The sequence below is a fragment of the Schistocerca americana genome, chromosome 1 (genome assembly GCF_021461395.2).
Source record: "Schistocerca americana isolate TAMUIC-IGC-003095 chromosome 1, iqSchAmer2.1, whole genome shotgun sequence".
Classification (NCBI taxonomy): domain Eukaryota; kingdom Metazoa; phylum Arthropoda; class Insecta; order Orthoptera; family Acrididae; genus Schistocerca; species Schistocerca americana.
This window is the reverse complement of record NC_060119.1, coordinates 1115473737-1115499491: the sequence shown is the minus strand read 5'-3', so window position 1 is coordinate 1115499491 and position 25755 is coordinate 1115473737. Positions and strand designations below refer to the sequence as shown.

Genomic DNA, 25755 nt, shown 5'->3' with positions numbered 1-25755 from the left:
TTATTTCTTTGCTCGCTACCATCATTACATACGTATTTTACTTCTTATTTATAATTATCTATTACATTGTAGCCTGTTATCTGTAATTTAAACACAGTAATTTGAGTAATAAAAAATACAGCCTCCCAACAGTTAACTGTTTTCCGTTACACCGGAAAGTAACGATACCCAATGCACTAGTACAGCTGACACAACACTCCTTCCCATTACCATACCTGGCATTGAGTTAACTATTTCAGAAGCAGTTACACACAACATTTCAGACACTGTCACTACTTTCGCATCCGGCCTGATGACTGTATTAGCAACGACGAGAAGGGAGTTAATGTTAGTCGATTCATTCGATTACTATCGATTCGCCCACTCGCGGAAAGAGAGAGCGCGAGTAGTATTGGACACAGCAGGGAGAAGCGAGTGACGGTGAGAACTGGTGGCAGATATCGGTGACCACTTGTTGCGGCCGAAACAAAGCTGACAGCAGGCAGGGGGGCCCGGCCTGGGAACTGCCGAGTGCTGAGGCGTCAGCAGACCGGCGCGTGTTCGTGCGTGACGCAGCGCCTGCGTGACGGAGTGTGAGAGGAAAGCGGGCAGAGTGCTGCGTGTTCGCTTCAGCCCACTCCACTGGCCTTCGCACCATTGTCTCTACCGCTGCACATATGCATTAGTCGCCCTTCTGATTACAGCCATCATTACTTACCTCTTACGTCTTCGTCTGTACTCTGCAATCCACAGTGAAACGCATGACAGACGGTACTGTCTATTTTACCACGTATTAGTATATCACATTGTTCCAAGTATGGTACGTGAAGTAGCTACAGAAATCCACTCGGGTGACAAAAGTCATGGGAAACCTAATATCGTGTTGGACCTCGTTGTGCCCGGCGTAGTACAGCTGCTCGACATGGTAGGGACTCAACAAGTCACTGGAAGTACCTTGCAGAAATACTGAACCATGCTGCCTCTATAGCCTCCATATTACAAAAGTGTTGACGGTACCGGATTCCATGCACTAACAGACCTCTCGATTATGTCCCATAAATGTCCGATGGGATACATGTCTGACGATCTGGGTGGCCAAATCATTCGCTCGAATTGTCCACAATGTTCTTCAAACAAACCACGAACATTATTTGGCTCGGTGACAATGCGCATTGTCATCCGTACAAATTTCAACGTCGTTTGCGTACATGACGTCCATGAATGGCTGCACGTTGTCTCTAGGTAGCTGAACTTCCAGAGGACCCAGTCCATTCCATGTAAACACAGCTCCATCATCGTGGAGCCACGACCAGCTTGCGCAGTGTCTTTTTAACGGCTGGGCTCCATGGCTTCGTGGGATTTGTGCCACACTCGAACCCTGCCATCAGCTCTTACCAACTGTCACTGAAATGAAATGATACAGGATTTGGACTGGACATCATTAAAGGAAAGGCGTTTTTCATTGCGACGGAATCTTTTCACGAAATTCGAATCACCAACTTTCTCCTCCGAATGCGTAAATATTTTGTTGACACCGACCTACATAGGGAGAAACGATCACCACGATAAAATAAGGGAAATCAAAGCTCGTACGGAAAGACGTAGGCGTCCGTTCTTTCCGCGCGCTATACGAGATTGGAATAATAGAGTATTGTGAAGGTGGTTCGATGAACTCTCTGCCAGGCACATAAATGTGATTCACAGAGTACCCATATAGATGTAGATACATAAAGCAGACCAGTGGCAACACACAATCAATACCTTCTCAGCGCGATAACAACGGTGAAGTCACTGATGACAGTGCCACTAAAGCAGAGTTATTAAACACGGTTTTCCAAAACTCCTCCACCAAAGAAGACGAAGTAAATATTCCGGAATTCCAATCAAGAGTTCCTTTCAGAGTATGCTGATACAAATAACCCTGGGTTCGGTGTGGGCCGGCGGTGGGGTGAGTGGACTGCTCTAGCCTGTTGTGGGGCTGTGAACCACTGAAGTCTACGGCCGGGACGAAGCTTCTCCGTCGTTTCTAGGTCCCCAGTTCCAAACAGTATAATACAATAGAATGCTGATCCAATAGCTCCATATTTATCATGTATATACAACCGCTCGCTCACAGTAAGATCCGTACCTAAAGACTGGAAAATTGCTTAAGTCACACCAATACCCAAAAAAGGAAGTAGGAGTAATCCGCTGAATTACAGACCCATATCACTTACGTCGATTTGCAGTACGGTTTTGCTACAAATACTGTATTTAACATTATGAAGTACCTCGAAGAAAACGATTAATTGCAACACAGTCAGCACGGATTCAGAAAATATCGTTCTTCTGAAACACAACTAGCTCTTTTTAATACTCGTGAAATAATGAGTGCTATCGACAGGGGATATCAAATTGATTCCATATTTTTAGATTTTCAGAAGGCTTTCGACACACAAGCGTTTTCTAACCAAACTGCATGCCTATAGAATATCGCTTCAGTTGTGGGACTGGATTCGTGATTTCCTGTCAGAAACGCCACAGTTCGCAGTAATAGACGGAAAGTATTAAGTAAAAAATAAGTAATATCCGGCTTCCCCAAGGAAGTGTTATAGGCCCTCTATTGTTCCTGATCTATATTAACGACAATCTGAGTAGTCGTCTTACATTGTCTACAGATGAGGGTGTCATTTACCGTCTTGTAAATTCATCTAATGACCAAAACGAATTGCAAAATGATATAGATAAGATATCTGTATGGTCCAAAAAGTGGCAATTTATCTTGAATAGAGAAAAGTGTGAAGCTATTCACATGAGTACTAAAATAAATCCGCTAAATCTCGATTGCGTGATAAGTCACTCAATCTGAAGCCTGTAAATGCAGTTAAATACTTAGGGATTACAATTACAAATTACCTAAATTGAAACGATCACGTAGATAATGTTGTGGATAGAGCAAACCAAAGACTGCACTTCATTGTCAGAACACTTGGAAGGTGCAACAGGTCTACTAAAGAGACTGCTTAGACCACGCTCGTCCGCTCTATTCTGTAGTATTGCTGTGAGGTGTGGGATCCGCATCAGGTGGGACTGACGGATGACATCGAAAAAGTACAAAGAAGGGCAGCTCGCTTTGTATTATCGCGAAATGATCAGTGTCAAAACATTCAGGTGAAAAATATTCGCTGCATAGCATTGTGTAGCCATTTGAATTAAAACACTTTTTGAAAGCAAGAGTGCAAACAGTCTTCGTACTTCATCAGTGGCAAGACTATAACCAGTTTTCAGATTAGGCAAACGAGTGATGAAATTAAACAGAGAGAGAGAGAGAATGAATTAAATTCATATAATTCATACACAAAAAAATACACTCATGTAGTCGATAAGTGCTTAATAACGGTATTGCCCTTTAGTTCCAGCCTATAAATTCACTGATTAATTTTGCAAAATGTTTCCGCTTTTAGGATCCGTATGTTAGTCGGTAGAAATGGAACCATTTTAGGATGACTTTGTTGTCCGTCTGTGTTTGTCTGGCTATTAAAAACGCTTTTACTCTGGAGGAACGGATTGCCGTGTCACGTTGCAATCTGTCACATATCGAGGTCTACAGTCTATTGACAGTGTAAAAAATTTAAGCTTCTAAGTGAATGCACACTCGGTGTGCGAGTGTTACTCTCGCGTATCTGAATTTTTTTTAATTTTTAAAACAACTTAAGCTGTGGAATGAAGTATTAGTTCCTTCCACATACGTCTTACATGTACATCTACATTTATACTCCGCAAGCCACTCAACGATGTGTGGCGGAGTGCACTTTACGTGCCACTGTCATTACCTCCCTTTCCTGTTCCAGTCGCGTATTGTTCGCGGGAAGAACGACTGCCGGAAAGGCTCCGTGCGCGCCCGAATCTCTATAGTTTTACATTCGTGATCTCCTCGGGAGGTATAAGTAGGGGGAAGCAGTATATTCGATACCTCATCCAGAAACGCACCCTCTCGAAACCTGGGCAGCAAGCTACACCGCGCCTCTCTTGCAGAGTCTGCCACTTGAGTTTGCTAAACATCTCCATAACGCTGTCACGCTTACCAAATAACCCTGTGACAAAACGCGCCGCTCTTCTTTGGATCTTCTCTATCTCCTCTGTCAACACGACCTGGTACGGATCCCACACTGATGAGCAATACTCAAGTATAGGTCGAACGAGTGTTTTGTAAGCCACCTCCTTTGTTGATGGACTATATTTTCTAAGCACTCTCCCAATGAATCCCAACCTGGTACCCGCCTTACCAACAATTAATTTTATATGATCATTCCACTTCAAATCGTTCCGTACGCATACTCCCAGATATTTTACAGAAGTAACTGCTACCAGTGTTTGTTCCGCTATGATAAAATCATACAGTAAAGGATCCTTCTTTCTATGTATTCGCAATACATTACATTTGTCTATGTTAAGGGTCAGTTGCCACTACCTGCACCAAGTGCCTATCCGCTGCAGATCTTCCTGCATTTCGCTGCAAGTTTCTGATGCTGCAACTTCTCTGTATACTGCAGCATCATCCACGAAAAACCACGTGGAACTTCCGACACTATCTACTAGGTCATTTGTATATATTGTGAAAAGCAATGGTCCCATAACACTCCCCTGTGGCACGCCAGAGGTTACTTTGACGTCTCTCCATTGAGAACAACATGCTGTGTTCTGTTTGCTAAAAACTCTTCAATCCAGCTACACAGCTGGTCTGATATTCCGTAGGCTCTTACTTTGTTTATCAGGTGACAGTGCGGAACTGCATCGAACGCCTTCCGGAAGTCAAGGAAAATGGGATCTACCTGGGATCCTGTATCTAATATTTTCTGGGTCTCATGAGCAAATAAAGCGAGTTGGGTCTCACACGATCCCTGTTTCCGGAATCCATGTTGATTCCTACAGAGTAGATTCTGGGTTTCCAAAAACGACATGATACGCGAGCAAAAAACGTGTTCTAAAATTCTACAACAGATCGACGTCAGAGATATACGTCTATAGTTTTGCGCATCTGCTCGACGACCCTTCTTGAAGACTGGGACTACCTGTGCTCTTTTCCAATCATCTGGAACCTTCTGTTCCTCTAGAGACTTGCGGTACACGGCTGTTACAAGGGGGGCAAGTTCCTTCACGTACTCTGTGTAGAATCGAATTGGTATCCCATCAGGTCCAGTGGACTTTCCTCTGTTGAGTGATTCCAGTTGCTTTTCTATTCCTTGGACACTTATTTCGATGTCAGCCATTTTTTCGTTTGTGCGAGGATTTAGAGAAGGAACTGCAGTGCGGTATTCCTCTGTGAAACAGCTTTGGAATAAGGTGTTTAGTATTTCAGCTTTACACGTGTCATCCTCTGTTTCAATGCCATCATCATCCCGGAGTGTCTGGATATGCTGTTTCGATCCACTTATTGATTTAGCGTAAGACCAGAACTTCCTAGGATTTTCTGTCAAGTCGGTACACAGAATTTTATTTTCGAATTCACTGAACGCTTCACGCATAGCCCTCCTTAGCTAACTTTGACATCGTTTAGCTTCTGTTTGTCTGAGAGGTTTTGGCTGCGTTTAAATTTGCAGTGAAGCTCTCTTTGCTTTCGCAGTAGTTTCCTAACATTGTTGTTGAACCACGGTGGGTTTTTCCCGTCCCTCACAGTTTGACTCGGCACGTACCTGTCTAAGATGCATGTCTTAGTGCACGTATGTCTTAGTGCAACCAAACAATGGTTTCATGGTTGTAGTCAAACATTTACTGAAAATACTGTAGCTAAGATAGATTGAACAGTATTCGAGAGGTCGCTTGCAAATGGATGTCGTCAGTTGTCAGCTGATCGGTGTGTTCGTTGCAGTGTAGTGGTTTCATGCGCGGCCTGTACCGTATGTGCTCCAAGAGCGAAATGTAGGGCAGTGCGTCCGGCGACCAGTTGGCACGCGAGGCTGGGAGAGCGGGTCACACTGCGAGCCGGCCAAGCAGGCTCAAGGAGCGGCCGCGAACACTGCTGTCCTCTCCCCTCCCCTCCCCGCCTTTCCCATGCTCAAGCGCACGCCGCGGCGCAGTGAGGCCGGCGCGGTGAAAGGCGGTGGCAGGCTACTGAATGGGCCCAGCTGGTAGCCTCTCACTAGCGCAGCATCTCACTTTCCTCCGAGTATTTTTCCATTCGCTAACAATACTGGACGGGCTGTGTAATGCGCTCCATTTTGTTAAGAGCGCTTTAGGAAGCTAATTAAGTGCTGATGCATATTGTCACGCTACGTTACGTAGCGTTGAACGTCTTTTTCCAAAACTTTCGCTGCTGAAAGTCGTACTGCGGTACCTCACTTAAATCGTCGCACGAATATCAGAATGACACACATCGAAATAACTGACTCAAGGATAGAAATTCAACTGGAGTCGCTCAATAGAGGACAGGCCATTGGGACTAATCGGAAACCAGTCTGTTGTACAGAGAGTATGCCTGAGAACTCACTCTTTCCCTAGCAGCAGCGTACCGTAGGTCGTTGGGGAAGCGACGCGTTCCTAATGATCGAAAAAAGAGCAGGTCATTTCCGTTTTCAAGAAGGGATGTTGAAAAGACACACAAAACAACCTTTATCTCTGATGTCGATGTGTTGTAGAATTTTGGATAGTATTTTATGCTCGCATATTATGGCATTTCTGGAGACTGAAAATTTCTGTGGCAACAAACATGGCTTCCGGGAAAGAAAAGATAAAGTGAAACGCAGCTGGCTGTGTTCCTCCATGAGACCCAGAAAGCAGCCTCCCAGGTTGATGCCGTGTTGCTTGAGTTCTGGAAGACGTTCGTTACAGTTCCAAATTGGCGCCTAATGAACGAAATACGAGCGCACGGAGTATCAGACCAGTTGTGTGATTAGATTGAAGAGTTTCTAGCAAATAGAACACACCAGCTCACTCTCAACTGAAAGAAATATTCAGACATGAAAGCAACTTCGGGCATAACCCGAGGGAATGCTGCAGGACCATTACTTTCCACAATACCAGTGAATTACCAAGTGGATAATGTCGGAATTTCCACGGATGATACAAGGAAATTGCAATGCTGTGAAATTGTAGCGATATTCAGGAAGACCTGCAGATGATCGAAACGTCTTGCACGGATTGGCAGTTGACCCTCAGAATAAACAAATGTAACGTATTGCGTGTACATACACTATGTGATCAAAAGTATCCTGACACCCCCCAAAACATCCGTTTTTCGTATTAGGTGTATTGTGCTACCACCTACAGCCAGGTACTCCATATCAGCGACCACAGCAGTCATTAGACATCGTGAGAGAGCAGAATGACTTCAACGTGGTCAGGTGATTGGGTGTCACTTGTGTCATACGTCTGTACGCGAGATTTCCATACGTGTTTTTAAACATCCCCAAGTCCACTGTTTCCGATGTGATAGTGAAGTGGAAACGTGAAGGGACACGTACAGCATAAAAGTGAACAGGGCGACCTCGTCAATTGACTGGCAGACCGCCGACAGTTGAAGTGGGTCGTAATGCGTAACAGGCAGACATCTATCCAGACCATCACACAGGAGTTCCAGACCGCATCAGGATCCACTGCAGGTAGGCGGGAGATGAGAAAACTTGGATTTCATGGTCGAGCGGCCGGTCATAAGCCACATGTCACGCCGGTAAATGCCAAACGACGCCTCGCTTGGTGTAAGGAGCGTAAACATTGGTCGATTGAGCATTGGTCGATTGAGCATTGGTCGATTGAGCATTGGTCGATTGAGCATTGGTCGATTGAGCGTTGGTCGATTGAGCGTTGGTCGATTGAGCGTTGGTCGATTGAGCGTTGGTCGATTGAGCGTTGGTCGATTGAGCGTTGGTCGATTGAGCGTTGGTCGATTGAGCGTTGGTCGATTGAGCGTTGGTCGATTGAGCGTTGGTCGATTGAGCGTTGGTCGATTGAGCGTTGGTCGATTGAGCGTTGGTCGATTGAGCGTTGGTCGATTGAGCGTTGGTCGATTGAGCGTTGGTCGATTGAGCGTTGGTCGATTGAGCGTTGGTCGATTGAGCGTTGGTCGATTGAGCGTTGGTCGATTGAGCGTTGGTCGATTGAGCGTTGGTCGATTGAGCGTTGGTCGATTGAGCGTTGGTCGATTGAGCGTTGGTCGATTGAACGTTGGTCGATTGAACGTTGGTCGATTGAACGTTGGTCGATTGAACGTTGGTCGATTGAACGTTGGTCGATTGAACGTTGGTCGATTGAACGTTGGTCGACTGAACGTTGGTCGACTGAACGTTGGTCGACTGAACGTTGGTCGACTGAACGTTGGTCGACTGAACGTTGGTCGACTGAACGTTGGTCGACTGAACGTTGGTCGACTGAACGTTGGTCGACTGAACGTTGGTCGACTGAACGTTGGTCGACTGAACGTTGGTCGACTGAACGTTGGTCGACTGAACGTTGGTCGACTGAACGTTGGTCGACTGAACGTTGGTCGACTGAACGTTGGTCGACTGAACGTTGGTCGACTGAACGTTGGTCGACTGAACGTTGGTCGACTGAACGTTGGTCGACTGAACGTTGGTCGACTGAACGTTGGTCGACTGAACGTTGGTCGACTGAACGTTGGTCGACTGAACGTTGGTCGACTGAACGTTGGTCGACTGAACGTTGGTCGACTGAACGTTGGTCGACTGAACGTTGGTCGACTGAACGTTGGTCGACTGAACGTTGGTCGACTGAACGTTGGTCGACTGAACGTTGGTCGAATGAACGTTGGTCGAATGAACGTTGGTCGAATGAACGTTGGTCGATTGAACGTTGGTCGATTGAACGTTGGTCGATTGAACGTTGGTCGATTGAACGTTGGTCGATTGAACGTTGGTCGATTGAACGTTGGTCGATTGAACGTTGGTCGATTGAACGTTGGTCGATTGAACGTTTGTCGATTGAACGTTGGAAAAACTTTGTGTGGTTTGACAAGTCACTGTGGACTATGTGGCGATCCGATGGCGAGGTGTGGGTATGGCGAATGCCCCGTGAACGTCATCTGCCAGCGTGTGTAGTGCCAACAGTAAAATTCGGAGGCGGTGTTGTGGTGTGCTCATGTTTTTCATGGATAGGGCTTGCACCCCTTGTCGCTTTGCGTGGCCTATCACAGCACAGGCGTACATTAATGTTTTAAGCACCTTCTTGCTTCCCATTGTTTAAGAGCAATTCGGGGATGGCGATTCCATCGTTGAACACAATCGAGCAGCTGTTCATAATGCACGGCCTGTGGCGGAGTGGTTACACGACAACAACATCCCTGTAATGGCCGGCCTGCACAGAGTCCTGACCTAAATCCTATAGAACACCTTTGGGATGTTTTGGAACGCCGACTTCATGCCAGGCCTCACCGACCGACATCGATACCTCTCCTTAGTGCAGCACTCCGTGAAGAATGGGCTGCCATTCCCCAAGAAACCTTCCAGCACCTGATTGCACCCATGCTTGCGAGAGTGGAAGCTGTCATCAAAGCTAAGGGTGAGCCAACACCATACTGAATTCCAGCATTACCGATGGAGGGCGCCACGAACTTGTCATTTTCAGGCAGGTGTCCGGATACTTTTGATCATATAATGTAGGCAGAAAGTCCGTTTATTTTATTGTATGATTACACCGATTGCAGAACAATCACTGGAAGTGGTTACTTACATAAATATCTAGGCATATGTGTAGAGAGAGATTTGAAGTGGAACGACCACATAATTTTATTTATGTTAATTTCAAGGAACTCGGATGCCAGACAGAGATTAGTTGGAAGTCTGCTCCGGAAACTTGATCATCACCAAACGAAGTATCTTATTAAACGCTCTGTCGACCAATAATTGATAATCACTCGTCACTCGGGGATCCCTACCGAATAGGATGGACAGAGGAAATAGAGAAGACGAAAAGAAGAGCATGTTCATTTAATCATTTTAGTAAACGCGAATGTGTCACGGGGATAGACGGCTAACTACAATGCAGTAACTACAAGAGAGGCGTTCTGCATCACGGTGTAGTTTACTGTTAAATTGCCGAAAGCGTACGCTCCAAAAAGAGAGAACTAATAAATTGGCTCTGAGCACTATGGGACTTAACATCTATGGTCATCAGTCCCCTAGAACTTAGAACTAATTAAACCTAACTAGCCTAAGGACAGCACACAACACCCAGTCATCACGAGGCAGAGAAAGTCCCTCACCCCGCCGGGAATCGAACCCGAGAACTAATAAATTGCTTCCTCCTACCTGTATCTCGCTAAGTCACAATGAAGATAGAATTAGAGAGATTCGAGCCCACACGGAGGCTTACCAACAATCATTCTTCCCGCACACAGCGAATGGAACACGAAACTGAGGAAAGCGACAGTGATGCACGAAGTACCCTCCACCGCACACGGTAATGGGGCTTGCGTAGTATAGGTGTAGTTGTAGGTGGTTATTATTATTCACATCTGGATCCTTCTGGACCGTGACATTTACCACAAGCCATTTGTTGCAGGCCTTTGTTCTAGCTTGACTTTGTACTCATATTACTTTCCTAGTCTTAGAATGAGCTGTTTTTTCCTATCCACAGACAAAGTAGTTCCTTTTTTTTTTTCATGGTGAAAGCGCCGTATCAGTGTGGGTTGTGTCAGGGAGGATGCTTTGCTCATGAAGTGTGTCAATCTCCACAAATCTGGCCTTCTCCTATGACTGTCTCTGTGGTAACGGGTCTTTGAATGTTACGCCTTATGACTCTCTGGCCTACCCTTCCATGGCTACACGCTAGGAGGAGGGCCAGGCTCTCCGGCTTGGAGTGAAACACTTTTCCCAATTTCTGGTCGGTACTGAGACGGATGGGGACACATTCACCGCCACAAAGCCGCTATTTTTGCGGAAAATACCGAAGACAAGTGTGGCGAAGTGGAGTCTCCTAGTAAGATGCGATTGGGTTCCCTGTTGATCGAAGGTGCTTCTGCCATCCAGTCGGTAACTGTTCCTGCTTGTGATCATCTCGGCAACATCCCGGTGCCAATTACACTTCATTAGTCTCCAGGGAGTCATATTTCATCAGGACCTCATCCTTCAAATTGATGAGGAGCTTCAGGCTAATCTGGAACGACAGGTCGTTTATTTTGTTCGACGTGTGCAGAAAGATCTTAAGGACATACGCACTCATATCAGCGTCTTTATCCTGTCTTTCGAGTGATATACCCTCCCAGAGGTGGTCAGGGTTGTGTATTACCAGTGTGACGTGAAGCCATACATCCCTCCATCCAAGAGCTCCTTTCGGTGCATGTGTTTCGGGCACATGTCTTCCCAATGTGTGGCAGACCTTTGTGTGGTGACTGTGGACACCAACCCCATGAGGGGAGACCATGTGCTCCACCACCCATGTGTAAATTGTCACGACTTTCACTCTCCTTGCTCAGCAGATTGCCCAGCTTTGAAGAACAATAGTATAAGTTCCTGGATCACCCATGTTACGCTGAGGCTCGTCAAAAATATGATTGACTCCACCCTGTGTCGATGACTTCTACATTTGCCTGTGTTACCTTCTTCCCCCCTCCTCCCTCTTCCTTATCACAGTCCCATCCACCTGTCCCCTCCCTCCGCCCTGTGGTTACTACCCTCTCCTCTCCAGGTGCTGCTCCTCCCTCCATGACCGAAGAAATTCCCCCCTTCTTCGGTGTCTGCTGATGATTGGGTTCCCTCCCAGGACACCCCCCCCCCCCCCCCGGCGTTTACCAGGCCAAAAGTCTGCTACCCGAAATTACCTGTGGGATACACGGTCTGTACACCCCAACGTCACCAGCTCTTTCAATTCTGGATTTGCGGAAGCCTGTTCTTCCCCTGTGCCCTGCCTTCCTGAACGTAGGAAATAGAAAAGGAGAAACACAACTCACAGGACAAGGCTCCTATGGTGCCCGCGGAAGTACCTTCTCCCCCCCCCCCCCTCGAGTCCGATATGTGACCCTGTCGTCGTTGGTGACGGATGGTGACTCAGTGGTATGATTGGCTCCAAACTGTTCCCCTCTCATTTGGATACCCGTTTTGTAATTATTTAATGGAACTGTAATTGATACTACCGTCATCTCCCAGAGTTGCAATCCATTATTGCCTTTTACTTGGCAGCTTGTGTCATTCCCCAGGAATCTAATTTTACTGCTGCTCACTCACTGACCCTTTGTGGGCTCCGTACTTTTTGTCGGAACCTGGTCAGCCTTTGAGATCTTCCGGTGCCTTCCATATGTTTATCCGTACGTATATTGTTAGTACATGCATCCCACTTCGTACCACATTGGAAGCAGTTGCCGTTTGGGTCCATTTGGACTCTGCCATCATGGTTTGCAATCTCCGTCTCACTGGTGTCAGACCACCTACATCATTTGCCCTAACTGCCCTCTTCGGCAGCTTCCCCCTCCCTTCCTCCTCCTTAGAGATTTGAATGCCTTTCACTCTTTGTGGGGGCAGTGCTTCTTCATCTAGTCAGAGGCTCCTCATTGACAAATTTCTTGTGGACCACGACTTGTATCTTCTTAATGATGCTTCACCTAATCATTTTAGTGGTGCATATGGCACTTTCTCTGCCTTTGTACTTTTCTCTCTTCCCCTCTTTCCTTCCTCACAGTGGCCGCCACACGATGAGCCCCGTGTAGTGGTCACTTCCTGTTGATTCTCATTCCCTTCCCGCCAATGGTGACGTTTCCCCACTAGGCTTTTCATCATGCTGATTGGTCCCCATATACCTCCCAGGTCGTGTTTTGCACATTCTTCGTCAGGTTGTATTTGCTAATTCGTCCATGATCTGTCTGGTAAGATAAACTGTACTGCTGGCATTGCCATTCCCCTCTTGACAAGCCCTGTTCGCCATCAGCCAGTTCCATGGTGGAGCACTGCGACAGCTATCTGTGATTGTCATCGTGCCTTGCAACATCTGACGCAGCACCTTTACTCCACAGGTCTTATTTCCTTGAAACATCTTCGCGCGAAAGCCCATTACTTAATCAAACAGAGCAAACAGGTGTGTTGGGAACACTTTGTCTCCTCTCTAGGTTCTTCTGTCCCTTCGTCACAGGTATGAGCTTCACCCCACACCCTCCAAGGTTGTCAGAACAGCCTTCCATTCCGGGCCTTGACCTTCCAAGTGGCCTTGGTACAGATCCATCAGTTCTTGCACAACACTTTGTGACCCATTTTGCAACAATCAGTCACAGCCTCCTACCCAGCTATTTTCTGCAACTGAAAACACCAGGTTTAAGCGCCCCACTTACGTTTCACCCCTTGTGAAGTGGTATCCTACAATGAACCTTTTACTGAATGGGAGCTCCTTCTGCCTCTCCCTTCTTCTCACGATTCAGCTCCTGGGCCTGGCTCAATCCACAACCTGTTGCTTCAACAACTCAGTCGTGCACAATGGAAATATCTCCTCCAGGTGTTTGACCATATTTGACTCTAAGGCATTTTACCCTCTCGATGCAGAGTCAGTGTTATGGTTCCTATCATTAAGTCTGGCAAGGATCCATCATCCCTTGTTAGTTACTGGTCCATCAGCCTGACAAATGTCCACGGGTGGCTTGTTGGCTCAATTGGGTCATTGAATCTCGGGGTCTTTTATCTCCTTGCTAGTGTGGCTTTTGGGAGAGAGAGTCTCCAATCGATCATCTGATTCAGTTGGAAACTGCAGTTCAGCAGGTCTTTCCTCAGCACTGCCATCTACTCACAGATTCCTTCGATCTTCTTGGCGCCATCACACCCATCTTAAGATCCATGAATAGGGTCTTTGGGGCCCCACCCGATTTTTAGCCGCCAGTGCGTGTCCCAACGGTCGATCAGAGTCTGTATTTGCACTGCTCTCAGCTCTCCACGGACCCAGGAGAATGGCATTCCACAGGGCTCCTTATTAAGTGTACTTCTTTTTCTAATCGCTATTAATGGACTTTTGACCCCCGCTGGGCCATTAGTACCCCTGGTCTGTATGTGGATGATTTCTGTGTTTGGAGTAGCTCTCACTCAGCAGCCTCTGTCGAACACAGCTCCAGGGTGCCGTCCGTTGCACTTCCATGTGGAAGCTCTCACATATTTTTCATTTCTCTCCCCTTAAGTCGAGGGAAGGGTGATGCATTTCTGTCGCCATACTATGGTCCAGCCTGATCTGGAGCTCTGCCTCGATGCCCAGCCCCTGACCATGGTCCCCCAGTTCCGTTTCTTGGGTGGTCTTTTTGGCAACAAGCAGAACAACAGATCCATCATCTGAAGATAGGCTGTTTTCTTCAACTCAATGTTCTTCGCTTCCTTCCCCACACCTTGGGGCACAGATCGTTCGACTCTTCTGCGCCTTTACCAGGCCTTAGTTCTGTCACGTCTGGACTATGCATCAGCTGCACCTTCCACGTTGCTTCTCTTGGACGCGGTTCACCATCGTGAAGTCCGTTAAGCAACAGGTACCTTTCACATTAGGCGTGTCGACAGTCTTCAGGTTGACAGTGGGATCCCTCCCCGTTTGATTCGGCTGTCCCAGCTCCTGTTTATCTATGCTTTTACACTGATCACCCTTCTTAATATATTATTTTTGCGGCTTCTAGCCGTCGCCTGCCTGCTGTCTGCCCTCGGGTGTGTTAACCAGTTGGGCTCCACCTCACTTCTCTCCACTGTGACTGCCATCTCCCCTCCTTGTCCTCTTTCCCAAGTTCTCTACCGACCACGCCCCCATGCTCCTCGGCTATGGATTAAGATCAATCTCTTCTGGGGACCAAAAGCCTACATCGCTTCAGTGGTGTTATGTTGTTTGTTCCGAATGCTCCTCTGGGGGGGGGGGGGGGGCGGCGGTCAGAATGCCATTGGTTTTTACACTGATGGCTCTAAATCAGCTGATCATGTGGAATATGCTTCACTTCTTCTGTTGGCACTTAACACCATCTCTTGCCTGCCATGTGCAGGGTGTTTACTGCAGAATTTGATGGTCATCTGTTGGGCCCTCTGTTTTATTAAATGATCCCCCCTCACTCGAGTTTTGTTTTGCACAAACTCAATGAGTGGCCTTCAGGCTAACCCTCAGTGTTTTTTCTACCATCCACGACCTTCTCCCTAATCTAGGTGAAGCTGCTTATTCGGTTGATTTCCCTTGGGTCCCTGCGCATGTAGGTATCGCAGGTAATGAACTTGCTGATCATATGGTGTGGGTGTGGACGGAGCGACCATCTACCCCCTATTCTCCTTGACTGCTCCAGCGACGTGTTTGCGGATTTACATCAAATCCCTTTTTGCTCCCTCGTGGGATGACACTTATGAGACTACTGCCCTGTCTAATAAAGTCGCACCATCAAAGAGACTCCCACCATGTGGCGTTCTTCCCCCCCCCCCCCCCCACCCCCCACCCCTCCAGGCGGGAATCTGCCTTCCTCTGCCGTCTTTGTATTGGCCATACTCCGCGATGAGCCCCCCCCCCCCTTTCGTTGTTGTGGGACTGCACTCACTGTGATCCATATTTAGCTGGTCTGCCCCCGCCTTTGGTCCTTCGCACTAAATATGCGCTCCCACCTACCTCATCTTGGGTGTTTGGAGACGACCCTTGCGTGGTTTTGTCTGTCCGCGGTTTTCTTCGCAAAAGTGAATTTTCCTCAGGCTCTCCCTGCCTTCTCCCTACATTTTGTTTGATCTGTTGTGCTGTTTTGTCTACCCTTTACTGTTGCCTTCTTCCTGTGGTGATGTCCTCTTCGTATCATGGGCCCCACCACACGTAGCGTTCCTGGGGCGCCCGTGCTCTCCGCGTTGCCACTTGCGCCTCTTGTTCTATCCTTTTCCTGCTGGCCTGACGTCCCATTTCCCCTCTTTGTTTGGATGTTATCCTTCCCCTTGGCTGGTCTGTGCTGCTAGTGTAGTTCCTTCCTTGATTTCTGCCCTCCGAGATCATGTGACCAATGACCTATTTGTTTGGTCCACTCCCTAAATCAAAAGACCAACCTCCTCCTTCAAGAGCTAAACCAGAGAAGGTAGTGACGCATGCTGGGGTCTGGAGTGAATTCATGTTGAACTCATCCCACAGTTGATCCATCGGATTCTGGTCGAGACACTGGGCAGGTCAGTCCATTTTAGGAATGTTATTGTCCACAACCATTGCCTGAGATGCTGCTTTATAAAAGAGTGCATTGCCATGCTGATGCAAATAACCATCGGCTCCGAACTGTTCCTCTACTGTACGCAGTACACACTGCTGTGAAATGTGTTCATATCCTTCCGTATTCAGCGTTTTCGTGAGCGATGTAAGGAGACCAAATCCCAACCACGAAAAACATCCGCATACCATAACACCACCTCGTAAGTACTTCACTGTTTGGTGACGTTCTGCAAGCATTCGCTGACCCAAACCCTTCATCCAAATTACCACAGGGTACAGCGTGATTCATCACTCCAGATCTCTCGTTTCCAGTCGTGCACTATCCAATGGCGTCGCTCTTCACGTCACCTCAAGCGTCGTATACCATTGGTGGAGCAGCTCCTCATAAGCCAAATATTTCTGCAATCATTGTACCCCAACCTTTTTAAATCCTTATTCACAGGCATTGTGCTAGCTGGACTGCTGGCGGTACGTTGAACTCACCAGTGATTCTTCCGCTGATTTCATACGATTTTTTACAACCACGCTCCACAACGCCCAACGGTCCATGCCCGTCACTATATGAGATCTGTCTGGTCGTAGTGTAGCTTTCGTTGTTCTTCTATGTTTTCACTCCACAATTACATGACAGACAGTTGACTTGGTCCCCATGGATTTGTTACCCAGGAGACATCCAGTGACTAGTTCACGTTCGAAGTCACTGAGCTCTCCTGGCAACCCACTGTGATTTTACTCTATCGACAACACAATATTCCCTGGCTCCTTTTATACTGGTGGGTGCGCCACCCATGACGTCTGGTGGCCAATTCCACATTATATAGGTGTGTCTGGATACTCTAAGCAGTATATGTATAGGGTGATTCTTATTAACGTTTAACAACCCCCCCCCCCCCCCCCCAAAGCGACGTAGATGACGCAGAGACAAGTAATTTAATATTAGACAGACACATGGGTCTGCAAATGTCTGGAAACGTTGATATGATAATTGTTGAACATGTGGCGTCATGAGATGACGTATCCTGTCGCACGTGCAGTGGTTGTGCCTCTATATCCTACCCTCGCCCGCAGGCGGCAGCGCTGTGTATCGCTCTGCTAGGTTTTTTCTTTTGGGGTCATATGAAAGAGTTAGTTTACAGCACCCCATTTGAGTGCGAAATGGACCTCTCAGCTTGCATGGCCATTGTCGCTGCTGATGTCCAAAATACGGAGGCTATGCGCGTGCGTGAAGGGGTGATTGAGCAACGCAATACTTGAATTCAAGCTAACGGTGCAAATTTCGAAAACCTTTTTTAAGTGTGATCTGTTGTAAACGTAGAAGTTACAAAATTATTGTCCTCACTTTAACAAAGCAGAAGCTGTTCTTATTTTGTGCTTCTTTCCTTTTCTCCTTTTCTCCTTTGTTTTTGCCTACATACTTTATGTAACAAAGTGAGGTCATTTACTGGTAGCGAAGCAATTCGGAAGCATAATTTTTAACATTTTTATGCAGCGACAGCAACTGATATTGTTTATATAAGAATATACAGCCTACAGTTGCAGGTTAACTTTATCGTTTACGTAGGTTTCAACGTTAGTAATAACGTCTTCTTCAGAACATAAAATATTATTTAAATGTTTGCCTAAAACAGGCCATGTATTAAGTCAACTTTGTAAAACTTGATGCATAACCATAAGGTTTTGTCACTTCTACAGCTTGTTTTATAGAAGTGACAAAACCTTATGGTTATGCATCAAGTTTTACATAGCTGACTTAGGACATGACCTGTTTTAGGCAAACATTAAATAATATTTTATGTTCTGAAGAAGACGCTATTACTAACGTTGAAACCTACGTAAACGATAAAGTTAACCTGCAACTGTAGGCTATATATTATATAAACAATTCGGAATCTTATACTCATTTATTTGTGACGCAATGCGGTAGGTTTCTGTTGTATTTACTTTGCAGTAAACCAGCGGAGACCACGAAATCAGTAAGTAAAATAATAAATCTTACGTGAATGTAAACACATAGTGGTGTAACGCAGTGACGTAGAGGTAGGCCCGGACCACACCAACTTGATACTTGATTTGGGTTGAGATGTTCCGGTACGACAGACCTGACAGGCTTAACCGCTGCACGTGCGGCCGAGGTACGTCATCTGACAACACACGTTCAGCATTTGTAATCCACTTTTGGGCTATTTCCCGACATTTGCGGCCCCCTGTTTCTGATATTAAATTACTTGTCTCAATGTCTTCTATACCGATTGGGAGTTTTTCACACGTTAAAAGTAGTAGAAAATAACTAATAATTATTTTAAGAACATTATTTTCATTGCCTATAAATACAATTATTTCAGTTGTCTATGTTTGTCTAATTAAGACACAAATTAAAGCAAAATTTTCTGTTTCAGGTACGTTACGACGTTTTCTTGGAGTACTGTCAGGTGAAGTTGCTAGCATGTAGAAATTAGAATTTCTGCAGTACGTCAACAAGAATCACTTTCTGTGGTCATAGTGACAATGCGCGCGCGCGCTTTTTTTCCGGTAAATCAAGAATAATTTCTGTTGAATGAATATTGTCTGCCACACACTTCACTTTAATCTACATTCCACGAACATTTCGTTTTTGTTTGTAGGTAGCTTCCAAGAAAGAAAAACGTGCCCGGGAACACAAAATTACGCGTGGCAATACAGAATAAGTTACCCTGAATATTGCGTATTTACCTGTCTGATTTCACAGTTGCAAATGAGGCAAGAATGTGTCCTATTTTTTCGTAATACTTAAAACTGGTGTATTAGTTTTGAATAATCGGTAGAGCGCAACTGTTTGGTTACAACGTCATTGAGGAAACTAGGACGAAACTGTTTTTTGCTGGGAACGGAATTTAATATGGCCTAAGAGAGTGCAGTACAATCACTTTAAGAGATAGTGTTATAGATTAGCAGCGAATGAAGTAAATTGGATGCTCAGTGACGATTTCGTGTTAAGAAATAGCGAAATCGAAATACCAGGCTTGCTGCGAACAGCGCAAATATTTTGAACTTAAGTTAATAATCGTAAACATTTGATAACTACATGCATTCGGGCGCTTGGAAAGGAAACTTCGGAATGGAGTCGAAACTGGAGGTATGAAAAGCAGACAGTCGGATTGAGGATTCTTGTGTCAGGAAGAGATTCATCGTTAGTTTAGAAGAAAGATTTAGTTAATTTAAAACTGTCTTCCCCAGTTGACTCTCCGAACTACTGCCAGGTTTCTGGATGGTCCCAATAGCTCCCTTTCTTAATTTACACTATGCATTCTTGGAATTCTCGCAATTTGGCGTATTTGCGACGAAATCTAAACCTTTATCTTTCAGATCTTAAAATTTGTCTTCAGAAAATTTGGAAACAGGTGCTGTCTTTTCTTCGCGGACTCTTTCCTACACTCAAGCATTCGTTTCTTAATTTGCGCATCTGCTTCGTCCGAAATGCAAGAATATTACTCTTCAGCCATGATTTTGCTATGTGCAATTTTTAAACGGCCTCGGAACTTACTCCTTTCGGAATTGACGCACGACCATGTTGTATTGTGTGCTCATCACATTTTTTGTGCACCCATGAGCGATGACCATCGTCGTGAAGATGCGACTTCCCTTTCCTTACTGTAAAGATTTCCGTTGCCCACTGTCTGTAGAATTCAAGTGGCTTGGGTCTACGTAAGTATACATAAACGAAGGCTGGCAGTGAGGCGACTGCCTGACTGGAGGTGGCAACACATCCGCTGCTGATAAATGACTTGCCTACAAACCCAGCAGTGGGGGAAGTTCTGGTTGCAAAACCCGCAGTCCAGAACTGGTTGACCGCACGTTTGACGGTACCTGTGGCACCTACTACAGTGTTGGTAAAACCACGGTCGGAAAGCCAACGTGACCGTTTTTTAAAACGCTAATATTCAGCGGGTAGTGGACGTGTTGTCCTTGGGCGACCTCTGGCAAACGACGCAATGTCAGCGGCTATGGAGCGTAGAGCTTCGCGTGTTCGCTATCGGGCAGTTTTTTGGAAACACGTTCTCTGGTCACGGTTCAGAGTCTTTCCGACGAAATTTTAATGTCGAACGTCGCGGTGCAGTCCCACATCGAAACAGTTTACTCAGATGGATTCAGGCGTTTAGAAGTACGGGAGCGTGATGAAGAAAAAAAATCACGTGGTTTTTCCCTGTTCATTCCGAACTCCGGAAAACGAGACAAAGGGAGAGGGCGATTTTTGCTACTCAGAAACGATTCGCTGGGCGAAAGGCTGTAGCGCTGGGTATGTCACTTCGCTCGCGTCATCGCGTCTCACAAGATCATCTGAAATTTCGCCCCTACAGAAGAATGATGGTCTAACAGCTGAGTGAGGGGATCTTGTCCAAGGCAAAGAATTTGTGGCATAATGGACGCCATTCTGAGGGAAGAAGTAGCCGTCCAAATAATGGGCGATGGCTGTGTTAATGTGCAGAACAGTCGGTAGTGGGCTTGGGAGAGCTCACGTGAAATACATCAAAAACCTATTCACAGCTCTAAAGTAACGGTGTGCTGTGGTGCGTCCAAGAAAGGGGTTTTTCCATCCTCGTGTATTGTGTATTGAACCGGGGACCTAGAAACGACGGAGAGGCTTCGTCCCGCCGTAGCCCTCAGTGGTTCACAACCCCACAACAGGCCGCAGCAGTCCACTTACCTCACCGCCGCCCGACACCGAACCCAGGGTAATTGTACGGTTCGGCCCCCAGTGGACAACCCCCCCCCCCCCCCCCCCCCCCACCGGGAAAGTCTCATACCAGACGTGGTAGAGTAATTATGGTGTACGCGTACGTGAGGACAGTATTTGCGCAGCAATCGCCGACCTAGTGTAACTGAGGCGGAATAAGGGGAACAAGCCCTTATTCACCGAGGCAGATGGAAAACCGCCGGCACACCGGACCTCGACACTAATCCGCCGGGCGGATCCGTGCCAGGGACCGGCACGCCTCCACGCTCGGGAAGTGGCGCGTTAGACCGCGCGGCTAGCCGGGCGGGCTTTTTCATCCTTACTTTTTTTTAAGATGGGGGAAACAGCAGTTATCACATCAGCGTGCTACATTGAAATGTTAAACAACTTCCTGCGACCAGAAGTGGAAAGGAGAGAAATGTGGGTCCAACAGGACGGTGCCTCGGTTCACATTGCGAGAGGACCCATGGAAGCGATTCGACGAGTGTTTGCTGGACATGTCATTTCCCGATTCGGCGATGTTTCGTGGCGCACTCGCTCTCCCGATCTATCGATTTTTGACCCCTTATTGTAGGTCTACCCGAAATCAAGTGTGTACGTTAACAAGCCCCGTACGATAGATGACCTGAAAATTTCAGTTCGTCAAGAAATTGAGGCTCCGAATTTGAGTCCGATAAGGAGGACGTCGTTTTAATGGCGTTATTTTCCCAACTTTCTTAATGTATGTAGATTTAAAAAAGCAATAAAATATTATTTAAAGTAAAACTTTTTTCTCTAAATAAAACAGTGGAAGTTATTCAATAATGAAAAAACATGCTCCTTCATAGAATAAAGGTGCATCGCGTGGTCGCCAATATCAGTTAATGGATAGGAAGAAGTAGTAGAAGAAGAATAAACAACACGAACGCTCGCATCACACACTAAGGGCTTGAGCACCTACATCTGCATCTATATTACTACTCAGCAATTCATACTCAAGTGCCTGGCAGTGGGTTTATCGAACCACCTTCAGACTGTTTCCTTATCGTTCCACTCTCGAACAGTGCGTGGGAAAAATGAACATATAAATCCTTCCGTACGATCTCAGATTTATTTTATTACGATGATAATTTCTCCTTATGTAGGTTGGCATCAGTAAAATATTTTCGAATTGAGAGGAGAATGCGTACCTGCGGAGAGAGAAGAGCAGCGTGGTCCGCACTGTCAAATTTCCGACATTGCTGACGTTAAGATAAAGTAAAAAATAAACTTTATCCAAGTCTCAGAGAGTGTTAAAGCGGATACTCGAGCACGAACGCGCGCACACTTAGTATAACTTATTTATTTTTTACTTTATATCAAAGTCAGCAGTGTTGAAATTTATTTGCGTACGCGCGGTCATCCGAGCGCCGCGTAGGAATCTGCTAGAGCATGGTCTGCTCTGTTCCTCGCCAGATGTGCGTCGGCCCTAGGCCAACTAGTTGCCGGACGGGCGCCTGGCAGTGTTGCGGACTGGGTTTAGCCATAATTTCGCCATGCTGGTGTAGGACAGAGTTAAAAGTCCACGGCAAAAGGTCTTGCACCTCCAGTTCGATCGTGCTATTACAACTACGTAAAGACTTAATGGCACACACAAAGTATGTCAACTGTCTATCGAATTGAAATTGAATGAGGAAATACACTTTAAAAAAATTTTTTTGGCGGACTAGTTTTCAACCTTCTGCCAGTTGCAGACCATCGGACTAGGCAAGCGCTTAGACAGGAAACGAGGAAGCTGGCCGCGGACATGTTACAAGCGCGGAGTACTTCCATTTACTTGCAAGGTGGAATGGGAACCAACGGAAAAATATTTCAGGTGCGACCGACGGTGGGATGGCCCGCATCGTCTCCCGGCGGCAAAACAGAAGTGCATACTAGCGTCTTGGAAACGAAAATATTCGTTTTAGTAACAGCAGAATACTTTAGGCTTCGTATTTTACGTTATAATAAAATCGCCGAAGTACGCACGGATTATGCGCAAACCTGATAATTCGCACCTGGATATTCGGAGCTTGCTGTAGTCGGATTAGTGGAAATGAAGATGATGTGGAAGTATAGGCCAGTTGCGACTAGGACTCGCGCCGTGAGGGTTCCGTACAAACTTAATTACGTATGTATACAGTTCATCCATTCCTGGAATCGAGGAACGCGACGATTTTTTTTCCTGTTACACTGGCAAGATAGGGTCCCAGGGATTCCAAAACTTTCGAGAATATTTTAATTTCAAGTTTGAAGTCGGATAACGAATAACAAAAGAAATTTTTTCGTATGATATAATTACAAATTAACAGTTTACTGATTTTTTTTCCCCTTACTTGTACCGTGAAACCTTTGATCTCGCCGAAGTTCATGATTCTACGTCAGAGGGAAGAACCATCTAGGTTTTAATGAGTGAGTATGCGAGTATCAAGATATGTGACATAACTGGCCGTATCTTTTGACTGCATTGACTAAGAAGCTTAACATTTTCACACTGCCAGAGGGTTAAAGACCTAAGTATATGCCATAAATTTAAACTTAGTGCACATACCCGTTCCTGAGAAAGAGCGGACAGAACGAGGGACAGACAGACAGACAGACGGTCAGATAACAAATGACGAAAAAGTTTTTCGTGTGATATAATTACGGATTAACAGTTTTCGAATTTTTTCCTGTGGCTGTAGTGTGAAACTTTGCTTCTTGGCAAATTTAATGAATGTAGGTCAACGGGAAGACCATGTAGGTTTTGATGAGTGAGTCTGCTAGTGTCAAAATATTTGACATAAATGGCCATATGTTTTGGTTGCGTTGACTTAGACGCTTCACTTTCCTGGATCGCCAAGTAATCGTAGACACTAACAAGTGACATAAATTTGAAATTGAGACATCAAGCCGTTCCTGAGAAAAATTCGGACAGAGACAGACAGAGACGGACGCACTATAAAGTGATCGTACGAGGGTTCCTTTTTTTACCGATTTAGATACGGAACAGTAGGAATGTAAAATTTTAAAACGTTATTTCTTGATCCCTTGAGTATAGGTAAGGCGCTGTGGTAGAAATCTTATCAATCACTCGAGGTCTGTCTGTGGATGAAACAACACATTCACAGTCTGTGGTTCTACATCTACATCTACATTGATACTCCGCAAGCCACCCAACGGTGTGTGGCGGAGGGCACTTTACGTGCCACTGTCATTACCTCCCTTTCCTGTTCCAGTCGCGTATGGTTCGCGGGAAGAACGACTGTCTGAAAGCCTCCGTGCGCGCTCTAATCTCTCTAATTTTACATTCGTGATCTCCTCGGGAAGTATAAGTAGGGGGAAGCAATATATTCGATACCTCATCCAGAAACGCACCCTCTCGAAACCTGGCGAGCAAGCTACACCGCGATGCAGAGCGCCTCTCTTGCAGAGTCTGCCACTTGAGTTTATTAAACATCTCCGTAACGCTATCACGGTTACCAAATAACCCAGTGACGAAACGCGCCGCTCTTCTTTGGATCTTCTCTATCTCCTCCGTCAACCCGACCTGGTACGGATCCTACACTGATGAGCAATACTCAAGTATAGGTCGAACGAGTGTTTTGTAAGCCACCTCCTTTGTTGATGGACTACATTTTCTAAGCACTCTTCCAATGAATCTCAACCTGGTACCCGCCTTACCAACAATTAGTTTTATATCATCATTCCACCTCAAATCGTTCCGTACGCATACTCCCAGATATTTTACAGAAGTAACTGCTACCAGTGTTTGTTCCGCTATCATATAATCATACAATAAAGGATCCTTCTTTCTATGTATTCGCAATACATTAACAGATTTCTTATGATTGGCAAGGAAGAGGAAAATATATGTCATTCAAAAGCTGATAAACACTTTTTCGTAAAATATTGTGTACCGTGGTAGCTTTGATGGGAACCGCAGAACTTGATAAAAAAAAAAGGGCCTCATTTTCCGCGCGGTTTGGAAATACTGCGCGAGCGGAGAAGCGTGCATCCCATCTGTGGCGCTTATTCATCCGGAAAATTGCAGAGCGTCAATTTTTATGCGCCTCGCCCCTTTAAGCGAGACTCCTCGCTACGCAGTATTACGGCTTACCGCGTCCCAGGTCGTCCTACGAACGTGTATTAACTTCCGGAATCAGGAGGTAACGCTGCAGTGATCGCTCGTTTTGGCGAGCGGACTGGCTGTTTCCCAGTCGCTACCTGAAAACACGGACAGTCTGTATAGCACTACACGTAAGTTGATCCTGAGTTCAGATAAGAGGGAAATCTGTAATCTGGCCACTCGAGCAACCCACCAATTACCGAAAATTGATGCCTGAAGGAGGCCGCTTCAGTTGTTCGTGAAATCACCTCTTCGCCTGCTGCCAAATACCCTGATCTTCGCGCGTTATTTGTAAAAGACATGAAAGAGCGCATCGTACATGTACAAACAATCAGGATAGGCTAGGCAGCGCGATATTTCATAGACTGACATAAGCAGAAGACTACGCTGTGTGCAGAGGAATATAAAATAAATTTCGCAGTGCAGAGGCTGCATCCATCAACCGTCACATAACGTTTAAAAACCACTTTGGAATCAGTGTCCGCAGCTTACGTGAATTTCAGTAGTGTAATTTCAGTGCACATTTCTCTGACGCGTTAGCAGCTCTATTGTTCGACCGGTTCGGGTCTTACCCCATCACCATGGGGCGAAAAACCTGTTACCTATCCGGTATGGATTTTCTTTATATAAATGAACCGACGGGATTCGTATACGTCCTACGCTTGTAAACGATATGTATTACAATACTGTCATTGATTATTCTTTAGGCGCTGTTGTCAATAGTCTTTGAAGTCAGTTAAGTGATTACGTGTGTAATGCACAGAAAAATGCTTGGGATCAGTAGAGAGAGCCGTTTTAATAAAGCGTTATAGAATCACTGTAAAATGTTAAGGAAGTTTATTTTTGAAAGTAACTGTTGTGGAAGGCTTGT

At 45.9% G+C, this 25755-nt stretch overlaps 1 protein-coding gene across 1 annotated transcript in view; it reads left to right on the top strand.

The window, feature by feature from the left end:
- LOC124596732 (mannosyl-oligosaccharide alpha-1,2-mannosidase IA-like) overlaps positions 1–21335 on the top strand; it is a gene marked incomplete at its 3' end in the record, with an annotated part of 218361 nt that extends 197026 nt beyond the window's left edge. Inside the window, exons 3-4 of the mRNA XM_047135892.1 lie at positions 20120–20214; positions 21282–21335. Of these exons, the coding sequence (XP_046991848.1) occupies positions 20120–20214; positions 21282–21335 (149 nt within the window). The remainder of the gene's footprint in view (positions 1–20119; positions 20215–21281) is intronic.
- Between the last annotated feature and the right edge of the window lie 4420 nt (positions 21336–25755).